The sequence below is a fragment of the Poeciliopsis prolifica genome, unplaced genomic scaffold (assembly GCF_027474105.1).
Source record: "Poeciliopsis prolifica strain line A6 unplaced genomic scaffold, Auburn_PproV2 SCAFFOLD083, whole genome shotgun sequence".
In the NCBI taxonomy this organism is placed as follows: domain Eukaryota; kingdom Metazoa; phylum Chordata; class Actinopteri; order Cyprinodontiformes; family Poeciliidae; genus Poeciliopsis; species Poeciliopsis prolifica.
The window spans coordinates 1,433,432-1,446,458 of record NW_026562458.1 but is presented as its reverse complement, the minus strand read 5'-3'; the positions used below and the strand labels follow the sequence as shown (position 1 = coordinate 1,446,458).

The window sequence follows — 13,027 nt, the reverse complement described above, 5'->3', positions numbered from 1 at the left end:
TTGTCCTTAATTACTGGCACAAGGGTAACAGACAGTAAGGAATCAGGCAACTGCCCATGGGTCATAAACCCAGAAAAACACATTGCAAGCAGCACAGACACTTTTTGGCTAGCATATTTCAAATGTTCTGCTGCAGTGCCATCAGAACCTGTTGCTTTTTCTCACACAAATTCACTATAGCCTGCTGAATTTCACTAGGGGTTATTATAACCACATCATTCTTAGCAATGTTTCCCCGTACATAGGGTTCATTTTGTACACAGTTAAATAAGGCAGAATAGTGCTGTCTCCATAGATCAGCTATATTATGAGCCCCAGATATGCCCTCTATGGTATTGGGGAATAATGCAGCAGACCTTGTAGGAGATTTTATTTTATTTATTTTATTTATTATTATATGATATATTTATTTTGGTTTCATTCACAGTATTTGGATTTAAAGTTTCAGTTTGAAAAAGAAATTTCACAGAATTGATCAAATTTGAGTCAAAACATTTCAGATTTTTTTTTTGCCAGGAGAATTTCACTCAACACCAAAAACTACCATCATCACCAGTATTGTTGTTTTAAACTGCAGATGTACATAAAATCCTCCAGAGGCGCCACATCTCTGCCTCCAGACTGGAATTAAAACAGGAAGTCTTGGAAAAAATGAGCAGGAAACAGTTGAGATAAAAACTGATTGAGTAAACACCCTGAGGATGAACTCTGACACCTGCCTTCGTCTCCGACTGAAATCAAACTGAACAAGGAGAACAGAGAGAGAACTGAGCAACTAGACACTGGAACACAGACTGCTGCAGGAGGAACAACAAGCAGATCAAAGTCAAAGTAAGTTCAGAAAGTTTCTACAGGAGAGAAACTGACTTCCTGGTTTGACGTTCTGTCTGCTGTGGTTTCAGCTTCACTGTGAGACAAAATGGCTTCAGATCAGACGATGATCTCTGCTGTCCGGTCTGTCTGGAGATATTTAAGGATCCGGTTCTTCTGTCATGCAGCCACAGCTTCTGTAAGGAGTGTCTGCAGAAATACTGGAGGGAGAAACCAGGAAGAGAGTGTCCAGTTTGTAAAAGGAGATCTTCTAAAGAACGTCCACCTTTAAATCTGGCTCTGAAGAATCTGATTGAGACTTTCTTACAGCAGAGAGAGCAGAGAGCTTCAGAGGATCTCTGCAGTCTGCACTCTGAGAAACTCAAACTCTTCTGTCTGGACCATCAGCACCCAGTGTGTCACATCTGCAGAGACTCAGAAAAACACACCAATCACAGAATCAGACCCATTGATGAAGCTGCTCAGCAACACAAGAAGAAGCTTCAGGAAACTCTGGAGCCTTTAAAGAAGAAGCTGGAGCTCAGGAAGAAAGTTCAGGAGGAGTTTGATCAGACAGCAGAACACCTGAAGGTCCAGGCCCGACACACAGAGAGGCAGATTATGGAGCAGTTTAAGCAGCTTCATCAGTTTCTAGCAGAGGAAGAGGAGGCCAGGCTGGCTGCACTGAGGGAGGAAGAGGAGCAGAAGAGAGGGATGATGAAGGAGAAGATGGAGGCTCTGAGCAGAGAGATAGCAGCTCTTTCAGACACAGTCAGAGCCACAGAGGAGGAGCTGAGAGCTGAAGACGTCTCATTCCTGCACAACTACAAGGCTGCAGTGGAAAGAGTCCAGCGCTGCCCCCTGCTGGAGGATCCACAGCTGCCCTCAGGAGCTCTGATAGACCAGGCCAAACATCTGGGCAACCTGGCCTTCAACATCTGGAGCAACATGCAGACCATGGTGACCTACACTCCTCTGGTTCTGGACCCAAACACGGCTGGGTCAGAACTCCATCTGTCTGAAGATCTGACCAGTTTGACTGCAGGAGAGAAACAGCAGCTTCCTAATAATCCAGAGAGATTTGATAGATACTGGTCTGTTCTGAGTTCTGATGGTTTTAACTCAGGGAACCACAGCTGGGATGTTGATGTTGGAGACAGTAAAATCTGGATGCTTGGTGTGTTAGAAGAGTCTGTTCAGAGGAAGGGATTCATAGAGTCTGGATGGTTTTTTATATTGTTCTATGAAGGTAAATATTCAGCATGTTCTCCACCAGCTCCTCTCACTCATCTCTCCGTCCAGAAGAATCTCCAGAGGATCAGAGTGAATCTGGACTGGGACAGAGGAAAGCTGTCCTTCTCTGATCTGGATACTAACACACACATACACACCTTCACACACACCTTCACTCACAAGATGTTTCCATACTTTAACATTAGTAAAACCTTAAAGATTGAACCGATGAAGATCTCAGTGATCAAGCAGCAGCTCTGATGATCCAAATCAAAACTTATTGATCAGATTGAAACTGTGAGTTTTAAAGAGGAAACTGGAGATGATCTGATCATCTGGAGACTCTTCATCTCTGACTTTCCAACTATTGATTCCATGACAGCAGAAATTAATGTCAACATGTTTAATTAATGCATCTATTTTTAGCTGCTGAGTGATAAAACTGAACTACTGAATGAATCTGAAATGACCTTTTCACTTCCTGCTAAGTGTTTATTAGTGTTGCTTTGACTATTCCCCTGATCAATGCTGTGTTTATACTTTCTATCATCACTTTTATGATCCAGTAAATACCAGAAAATCCTGTGATAATAATCCAAGTCCATGTTGTCCATGGTTAATCCCAGCAGATTTTAATCTGGTCTAGAGACTTTCTGTTCAGTTCAGTTCCAAACACTTTGGTTCATCAGAGCTTCATAATCCAGATTATCATCCAGTTTGTTACCATAAAGGTTTCAGAACAATGATAAACTCTACATGATGTTTGTGAAGCAGCAGAAACTGAATCTTGTTGCAGGAGGGCAGCGTTAATCTTTCATTTCTGATTCTTTAGTCTGACTTTAGTTTTTGTTTGGAAACAAAACAGAGGAAGAAGTTTTGTACTTTTCATCTCTGTATAATTTGTTTTCCATTTTTAGGGAGATGATGTATGAAATGACTGCAGAACTGTAATAAATGTTATTTCCATTCATTTCTTCTCTGAGGTTTTATTGTGGTTTACATTTACAGAACTTCCTGTCATTTTTAGAGTCTCAGTTTGGATCCACAGTTTGAAAGTCAGAATGTGATGGAATCCATCAAATGAGCATCAAATCATTTCTGATTCATTCACTGTTGTGTCAAATAGCAGAACCTCCTCCAAACTCCACTTTGGTTCTTCTGATGGTTTTAGTTTCATGTGAAGGTCTTTGGTTCAGCCAGCAGGGGGCGCCCAGGCGAGCCGTTCCTGCATCTTTCATGGTTCTGGGATCTTTTAAACATATGAGGCTTTTAAATCCTTTTCCATGTGAATCCTTCACTGATGGCCTATATAAAGTATAACTGCAATGCTTTGGTCTGATTCCTGGTTCTTGTAGCTCCACAGACCCTCATCTTCCTGTTCTGAGGCCTTTCAGAGCAACTTGTTGGTAAATCCTTTGCTTTGTTGCCAAGTTGTATTAAATGTCCAGTATTCTTTGCTCTGATTGCAGCAGGTTAATTTCTATCTATTTTAATAATAATGGCCTTGTGGTCTGTAAGGATAGAAGCTTGTATCTCTGAGTCCATCACTTTATCTACAATATCCAAAGAAATCAGCCAAAAGTCTCAGTGAGACTGTTGAGATCTGTCCCTGTTCCTCCATGTTAAACACTGGAATCAACATGTTTGTTTCTCCATATATTGATCAGGTCCGTTCTGTTACAGGAAGGTTCTGGACCGGATGCTGATCCGTTTCTTGGTGGCCGTCTGTCTGCTCTCTCGTCCATCAGGGTTAAAATGAATGAATGAAACTTTATTTCCAACATGATAGTCGGATAAAATCCTGCACAAGAACAAGGAATGCGACAGACATATTTTAGTACCTCAGTAATCTTAACATGCTGGAAAAGGAGCAGGAAGAAGGAAGGAACTCATGACCTCTGACCCCATGAACTCGTACAATATTTTCAGATGGATCCTCATTAATATCAATCAGAAATAAAAATAAACTGGTTATTTAATTATCCATTTTATCTGGGTTTACGTGTCTAAATATATACATCCATACCCAAACATATGCATTAGCCTCAGTTTACGGAAACACATTAGTGCCAACAATCACCCATAATTCTATATGGTGTGAAAATGACCTCCTTATATTTCCTTTTAAATTGTATTAAATCTTGACTTTAACTCCTCATTTAACTTGTTTCATAATTTTACCCCATGAATTGAAACTCAAAAGCTGTTTCTTGTTGTTGCTAAACTACAAATCCTTCAGTTTGAGTTGAAGTTTTATCCTCTTCTCTTCCATAAAACATGCTCTCTATGAGCTCAGGCAGCAGTTTATTACAGGCCTTAAACATCATTTGAGCAATTTTAAAACCCAGCAGCTCTTCAGGTTAAGAGTTTTAGATTTTAATACTAACGGGTTTGTGGCCTCATAATAACCAACATTATGGATGATTCTAATGTTTCTGTAGGAACTCAGTGGCTGTAAAGAGCTTTAGTCATTAATTCCCAACACCTCTGAACAATATGTTAAATATGGCAAAATCAGAGTTATACATAGATTTTATTTTTTTCAAAATCTCTTGATTGGAGTTTTAGCAGTTTAGACAAACAGCTTGAACATTTTGTATAGTGTGAGATCAGTAGCAGCAGCTTTGTTCAGGTGAAAATAAAAACAGATAAAATGCCTCACAATCCTGGTTCTAATGCAACATCACATATTCCACATATCATCTTTATATTGAGATATTAAACCAACAGTGTATGTCCTCTAATAGTCTGTGGGAACTGCAGTGAACATGTTCTTCAGTCATCCACATGTTCAGATCCTTGACATCCTTAATGAAGGGATTCCAGATGAACTCAAACAGATCCTGTTTTCCCTTTAATGCACATGTGATCTTTTCCAGCGGGAGGGCAGAAAACATCTTCCATTGGTTTATAGTCGCTCTATGAGTCTTTTTCCAAAACAATGATTTACATCTTTTGGCATTGAGCAAACTCAGGTTTATAAATGTCAGTTTGTTTTCAGGATAATTATGTTTTCCAGGGTTCAGTCCAAACACAAACAGCTTTGGATCAAAAATTATTGTTTGGAAATTATTTTCTCAGTTTTACTTCTTTCCAAAACAATATATTTTTGCTACAATAGCACATACAGTGAGCCAGAGCTCCTCTGTCCTCTGTACATTTTAGACATACATCAGGCATCTCCCAGTTATACCAGTTAGCTCCACTGGTGTCATGTAAACCCGCATTAACCATCTGAACTGGACCATTTAGGAGCTGGTGATGGAGCTGGTGTGGGCCAGTTTGCCTGCTGTTTGCCAATCTTCCTCAGATAACTCTAGCAGTAAATCTTCTTTCCAAGCCTTCAGTTTATCATGAGATCCTTCAGATGTGTGTAACACCATCGAGTGATAAAACTCTCCTATGATACCTTTCTTCAAACTGTCCTTTGTTAACAGTTTTTCTAAACTTGGTTTTGTCAGCTCATTATTTTGACTCGTTCTGATGAAGTTTCTGAGTTGAAGATATTTAAAGAAGTGTTTTTATCCAGGTGGAGTTTATGTTGCAGATCCTGAAAGCTCATTATTTCGTCTGAATCTGGTACATAAAGATTCCTGAGTCTTTCCACGCTTTAAATGCATATTTAATATTGAATATAAATATGAAGGGAGAATCGATGTTAAATCCTGAGTCTCTGTCAGTCCAATGTAGAGAATGATGACTGTAATAAAACATCATAGACCTCAACTGCACAGCATCGTAATACAAGTGGAAATCTGGGCACTTCAAGCCTCCCTGGTCTTAAGGGTGTTTGTTATTACGCAATAGTCGGCCGAACCCTCACCGCTCCTCTGGGCTGATACTGACCAGCTCTCCGTCTAACGGGTCCGGAAAGTCCCTAAGACCTGGGTATTACCCTGCAGAAGGACTGAGAGGGACAATCTGTCTAAGCTGGCGCAGAGAGAGACTCGTCTAGCTCTAACTACCTACAATCCAGAAGTTATGACCCTTTTCAGTTAAGAAGCAATCAGTTGAGTAGCCGTAACAACTGCATAACTCCAATAACCACTTCTGTTAACGGCAGCCCTCTCTCTAAGGATAACCAGCACTTGTTAACGGCTAGAATAGTTTCAGTGACTTTGAGTCCAGGGTCATTATTTTATGTGTCAACTAAAGGAAAGTCCAGAGCCTCCACATTTCTAGAACCATGAATATAAATTTACATTAAGTAGAAGAACCAATACTAATGAAATGACTCAATTAATTTCAATGTCCACAAACCTCGTTAGAATTTTAATATATTTATTTAACAAGCTTTAAGCAGGAGTAAATGGCAATCAGATTAATTATCAATGATTACAAGTATCTAAGAATTAAAAAATAAATTTGAATAAAATCAACATAAACCTCTCCTAACTCCTTTCCCTAAACTATGTCATCAATTTACTAAGTAGGGCTTTTTTGGGGTGCAGGCGACTCATACCAGGTGATAGAGGATCTCGGCAACAGGAGACATGAATCTCCTTGGACAGAGTCTGGTTTTGGTTTGACGAATCCTCCTTCGAACAGGAACAAAGCAGAGCTGCTAGTTATCTTTCCAACGTCCCAAATCTTCATCACTGATGTGATCTTTGTCCGATCCCCAAGTCCGTTGCAGTAATTCTTGAGAACGTTTGGGTTGAGGGTGGAGCCTCAGTCGAATCAGGAGCCAGAGCTGTTGGGCATCGGGTCCCGTCTCATCCAGCAGAGCGGAGGCTTGTCTTCCTCTGGGTCCGGGGCGCTGCTTCTTGTTGGTCTCTGGCCTGCTGCTGCCTGCTCCACTTGCTGGAGACGGACAAACCCAAAGCTCTCCGCTTCTCCGCTTATTTATACTCTTTTCCCCTCGCTGTTGTGTATGGGGAGCAGATACACCATTACATGATTTCTCAGGGACTTGATTACTTCATACCAGGCTTCATGCTCTTCCATATTTGGTCATCACTTGTCCCCTTCTGCTTTGCTTGATTACATTAGGCTCTCTGGCTCGTTTTCCAGATTTCTTCTTTTAGCGTCCAGGCTGGGCATGTCCTCACCCGTCACCAAGACATGTCCAGGCCTGCCTCTGCACCCAGGCTCTCCCTATACTCTTTAGTATTTGATTTCAGTCCTTCACATGTTATACGAACTTATAACTCATCGACACAATCGCTTTTAATACATTTCTTCAATCATAACTTCTTAATACTCATTCACTTTTAATCCAGTAAGATTATACTTTAAACTTATGATTCATTGTTTAACTGATTTATATAATCATCAACAATCAACTTCAGAATTTACTCACTTCATAATCATTAATACTTCAACATGATACATTTTTCCATAATCTGGATTAAATCATACCAGATTACTTCAGTCTCTCAGGCTCGTTATGATCTTTTTCTGCGTGAACCTGGACAGATCTCACCTCCTCATACCAGTTTTCACGACAAGGGAGGGACAGTAAAGACAAACGGATTCTGGACTTCTGTTGTTCCATCAGAAACGTAACATCTGCTCTTTATTTGTGAAAAGAAACCAGCAGGAGGCGGAAGAGCAACATTCTGGAATATATATAGTAACTTTGGCAACATATTCATTTTTATATGTATTCTTCCAATCATAGATATTGGTAGTGGCATCCACCTTTCACATGAACTCTCCACTTCCTTTGAAATGAGTCTGCAATTGGTCACAGATTCCTGTTCAAGATCTGAAGAAATGTGAAAATATTTAAATTCAGAAACTATATTAAACTGTAATACTTCTGAAGTTGATTCTGAGGTTCCTTTATAATAATGAATTATGTTTAACACTCGCCTCACGGTATAAAAACCTTGCCTCCCCAAAATAAATCCGTTTTGATCTGGGTGGATTGTATCTGGTAAGACCTTTTGTAAACGTGGTGCTGGCAGCTTGGAGATGATTTTCAGATCAGAGTTAAGTAAACTAATCGGCCTAAAGTTCTCATATTTACGTGGAGGTCTGTCTGGCTTTGGCAAAAGGATAATCATGGCAGCATTCATTGAGGGGGGATAATTAGAATGGAAAATGTCTTTAAACAGCTAATAATGGGGTGAAAAGCTTGTTATTAAAGGTCTTATATAAATCTATTGGAAGACCGTCTGGTCCGGCTCTTTTCCCTGATTTCATGGCTTGCCCAACGCTTCTTCTGTCATTTATAGATTCAAATTGTCCTTGTCTTCCTCTAAAATTTAGCTCTATTTAAATGTTTAAAAAGTTGATTCATGTCTTCTAGTTTTATGCTTATTTGTTCTTTATGCAATTCTTCACAGTAATTCTTAAAGGCTGTGTTAATTTCTTGCGGATCTTGTGAGATTAGTTCATTTCATATTATGGATGTGATTGGTTGTTTAGTTTCTGTTTTATTTGCCAGGCCAGTAACTTGCCTTCTTTGTTGCTTTGTTCATAAAATGTTTGCCTGAGTTGCAAAAGACTTGCTGCAGCTCTTGAAGCTGAATATTGATCATATTCTCAAAATCAATAAATCCTTTTCTAGTGTTGGGTCGTTGCTCTTATTTACTTTAGCTTGAATTTATTTTATCTTCCAATTGTATTCTAGTTTTTTCTCTTTGTTTTAAACCCTGTATAACTAATAATATGTGCTCTCAGGAGGGCCGTAAATGCTTCCCATTTTGTACATGCTGCTGTTTCTGTTGTATTAATTTGGGAAAACGTGTCAATTTGTTTCCCTAAATATTTCGTCTTGTAACCATTTATGCTGGAACTGCCGTCTCAGTGGGTCTCTCTTTAATTGATCATCTTTATAAACCAAACAACATGGAGCGAGGTCTGAAATTACAATATTGCCATAGGAGCCATCTTGGATTCCAGCCTCTATAGAAAGTAAAAAGAAGCCGATTCTGGAGTGGGTTTTAAAGTACTTGGATAACAGGAGTTTACTTTGCTGGCTGGTTTTTCTCTCCCCATACATCCAGCAACTTCAGCTCCTTCATCATTCTATGAGTTGCAGCTCTACAGTTGTTATGCGACTGATCTATTCCGGTTGATCTGTCCATGTTTGGATTTAATGTACAATTAAAGTTCCCCCCATTATGTGTGATCCTTTAAGCGTTGAAAGGGTGAGGAATAAATGATTGTAAAATTTACTGTCATCCACATTCGGCCATAAATATTAGTTAAAATTAGAGTTTCCAACATTATGGAGCCTTGAAGTATTAGATCCCTTCCTCTGTTATCTTTAATAATGTGTTTAATTTGCAGTGGCAACGATTCATGGATTAGTCAGAACCCCTGGAGTGAGATGTGAACGGTGCCGTATATATATTTCCCCTCCACCTCCTCCTCACTTTTAGGTCGTCCTCATCCAGAAGATGCATTTCCTGAAGAAAAACACGATTTTGGAGTCCATTTCTTTCAACCTATTTATGACTAACTTGACTTTTGGGAGGCATAGAAGAACTCTGCAGTTCCATGAAATAACATAAGATTTTATGGTTTGAGGCTCACAGTAACAAAAGTAGTGGATTAATTAATATCATAGAGATGTGAGACAAAACCAGATTTTAGAACGAACCTCCAACACACAAAACATGAACAATAGATTTTATTTACTTTATTTATTCTAATATATTTTATTTTGGTTTTCATTCACAGTATTTTTATTTAAAGTTTCAGTTTGAAAAACTGAAACATATTTTTTTACCAGGAGAATTTCACTCAACACCAAAAACTACCATCATCACCAGTATTGTTGTTTTAAACTGCAGATGTACAGAAAATCCTCCAGAGGGCGCCACATCTCTGCCTCCAGACTGGAATTCTAACAGGAAGTCTTGGAAAAAATGAGCAGGAAACAGTTGAGAGAAAAACAGATTGAGTAAACACCCTGAGGATGAACTCTGACACCTGCCTTCGTCTCCGACTGAAATCAAACTGAACAAGGAGAACAGAGAGAGAACTGAGCAACTAGACACTGGAACACAGACTGCTGCAGGAGGAACAACAAGCAGATCAAAGTGAAAGTAAGTTCAGAAAGTTTCTACAGGAGAGAAACTGACTTCCTGGTTTGACCTTCTGTCTGCTGTGGTTTCAGCTTCACTCTGAGACAAAATGGCTTCCAGATCAGACGATGATCTCTGCTGTCCGGTCTGTCTGGAGATATTTAAGGATCCGGTTATTCTGTCATGCAGCCACAGCTTCTGTAAGGAGTGTCTGCAGAAATACTGGAGAGAGACACCAGGAAGAGAGTGTCCAGTTTGTAAGGCAATATCATTCATCAAAGATCCACCCTGTAATCTGGCACTAAAGAATCTGTGTGAGACTTTCTTACAGCGGAGAGAGAAGAGAGCTTCAGAGGATCTCTGCAGTCTGCACTCTGAGAAACTCACACTCTTCTGTCTGGACCATCAGCAGCCAGTGTGTGTCGTCTGCAGTCATTCAGAAAAACACACCAATCACAGATTCAGACCCATTGATGAAGCTGCTCAGCAACACAAGAAGAAGCTTCAGGAAACTCTGGAGCCTTTAAAGAAGAAGCTGGAGCTCAGGAAGAAAGTTCAGGAGGAGTTTGATCAGACAGCAGAACACCTGAAGGTCCAGGCCCGACACACAGAGAGGCAGATTAGGGAGCAGTTTAAGCAGCTTCATCAGTTTCTAGCAGAGGAAGAGGAGGCCAGGCTGGCTGCACTGAGGGAGGAAGAGGAGCAGAAGAGAGGGATGATGAAGGAGAAGATGGAGGCTCTGAGCAGAGAGATAGCAGCTCTTTCAGACACAGTCAGAGCCACAGAGGAGGAGCTGAGAGCTGAAGACGTCTCATTCCTGCACAACTACAAGGCTGCAGTGGAAAGAGTCCAGCGCTGCCCCCTGCTGGAGGATCCACAGCTGCCCTCAGGAGCTCTGATAGACCAGGCCAAACATCTGGGCAACCTGGCCTTCAACATCTGGAGCAACATGGAGACCATGGTGACCTACACTCCTCTGGTTCTGGACCCAAACACGGCTGGTAAAGAACTCCATCTGTCTGAAGATCTGACCAGTTTGACTAGAGGAGAGAAACAGCAGCTTCCTGATAATCCAGAGAGATTTGATAAATATTACTGTTCTGTTCTGAGTTCTGATGGTTTTAACTCAGGGAACCACAGCTGGGATGTTGATGTTGGAGACAGTTCATACTGGATACTTGGTGTGTTAGAAGAATCTGTTCAGAGGAAGGGAGGCATAAAGTCTGGATGGTTGTATATAAATCAATACTGTGCACATTCTCCACCAGCTCCTTCCACTGGTCTCTCAGTCCAGAAGAATCTCCAGAGGATCAGAGTGAATCTGGACTGGGACAGAGGAAAGCTGTCCTTCTCTGATCTGGATACTAACACACACATACACACCTTCACACACACCTTCACTCACAAGATGTTTCCATATTTCTACACTCATAAAACCTTAAAGATGGAACCGATGAAGATCTCAGTGATCAAGCAGCAGCTCTGATGATCCAAATCAAAACTTATTGATCAGATTGAAACTGTGAGTTTTAAAGAGGAAACTGGAGATGATCTGATCATCTGGAGACTCTTCATCTCTGACTTTCCAACTATTGATTCCATGACAGCAGAAATTAATGTCTACATGTTTAATTAATGCGTCTATTTTTAGCTGCTGAGTGATAAAACTGAACTACTGAATGAATCTGAAATGACCTTTTCACTTCCTGCTAAGTGTTTATTAGTGTTGCTTTGACTATTCCCCTGATCAATGCTGTGTTTATACTTTCTATCATCACTTTTATGATCCAGTAAATACCAGAAAATCCTGTGATAATAATCCAAGTCCATGTTGTCCATGGTTAATCCCAGCAGATTTTAATCTGGTCTAGAGACTTTCTGTTCAGTTCAGTTCCAAACACTTTGGTTCATCAGAGCTTCATAATCCAGATTATCATCCAGTTTGTTACCATAAAGGTTTCAGAACAATGATAAACTCTACATGATGTTTGTGAAGCAGCAGAAACTGAATCTTGTTGCAGGAGGGCAGCGTTAATCTTTCATTTCTGATTCTTTAGTCTGACTTTAGTTTTTGTTTGGAAACAAAACAGAGGAAGAAGTTTTGTACTTTTCATCTCTGTATAATTTGTTTTCCATTTTTAGGGAGATGATGTATGAAATGACTGCAGAACTGTAATAAATGTTATTTCCATTCATTTCTTCTCTGAGGTTTTATTGTGTGAAAATCTTTCTGTAGATCCATGAAAACCCTGCAGATAATTTCTTACTATCTGTTGCATCAGTGATTTCTTCTATTAATTCAGTTTCAGATGGTGATGTTGATCGATTTGCTCTGAATCCAATGAAAAATTATTTCTGGTTCATTTTTTTATTTTTGCATTATTGTTGCACTTTGTGTTTGAGACATCAAAGTGATTTAATTAGCTGCTACTTTTATCCAGTGGCGGAGCTCGACTTTTTTCCAAGGGGAGGCCAAAGGGTGAGCAAGGCTTTATCAGACGGGTCCATATAAAAATGATGAACGAAAGGAAACAAATATTTTCTCTCACAATCAAATTAAAATGGTTTATTTAACAAAGATTTGCCATGACCAAACAAGACGTTAAACGGCTCTATGGAACAGTGAACATGTAAATGTAAACTCAGAGCCCAGAATATTACCTGGTCTGGTCCTGGTCCTGGTTTTTGCCTCTTTAAGAAGAACTGGGAGATTTTCCCTTTTCTCTTCATTTGGTCTCTACACAAAATAAGAGCCTGGTGTTTCTTTTCTTTTTCCTTTTCCCCTTTTGACAATCCAAACACCCTGGACTGAAGGTGGTTGTCTCGGGAGGCGGGGCGCACTAATTGGCCACCCAGACAGGTGTCAGCAGAGGCTGATTAGAGCCAAAATAAAGGGAGCTTGGCTGGGAAGAAGAGAGAGAACGAGGTCGAGGTCGGAGGAGACGGTTGGAGGAAGAAGGCGGAAAAACAAATTGCAAATTGAAATTGTAAAAGGCGGATTG

The 13,027-nt window shown here is 40.1% G+C and overlaps 2 protein-coding genes across 3 annotated transcripts; both read left to right on the top strand.

Moving 5' to 3' along the window:
- Nucleotides 1-682: 682 nt before the first annotated feature.
- Nucleotides 683-12,220, top strand: LOC129353031 (nuclear factor 7, ovary-like). 2 transcript variants are annotated; one of them, XM_055022243.1, is made up of 2 exons: nucleotides 683-831; nucleotides 10,118-12,220. In XM_055022243.1, the coding sequence occupies exon 2, from the start codon at nucleotides 10,135-10,137 to the stop codon at nucleotides 11,509-11,511; it is 1,377 nt and encodes a 458-aa protein (XP_054878218.1). In that variant the 5' UTR covers nucleotides 683-831; nucleotides 10,118-10,134; the 3' UTR covers nucleotides 11,512-12,220. The 2 variants fall into 2 exon arrangements, with proteins under 2 accessions (XP_054878218.1, XP_054878217.1); XM_055022242.1 differs by lacking the exon at nucleotides 683-831 and adding an exon at nucleotides 9,902-10,046.
- Nucleotides 907-3,013, top strand: LOC129353036 (nuclear factor 7, ovary-like; the record flags this gene model as incomplete). Its single annotated transcript, XM_055022247.1, has 1 exon — nucleotides 907-3,013. A coding segment is annotated over one exon (1,398 nt), but the record flags the coding sequence as incomplete, so codon positions are not given.
- Nucleotides 12,221-13,027: the final 807 nt, after the last annotated feature.

Coding starts and splice junctions, on each gene's coding strand:
- LOC129353031 (XM_055022243.1), top strand. CDS start 10,135: ATGGCTTCCAGATCAGACGATGATCTCTGCTGTCCGGTCTGTCTGGAG.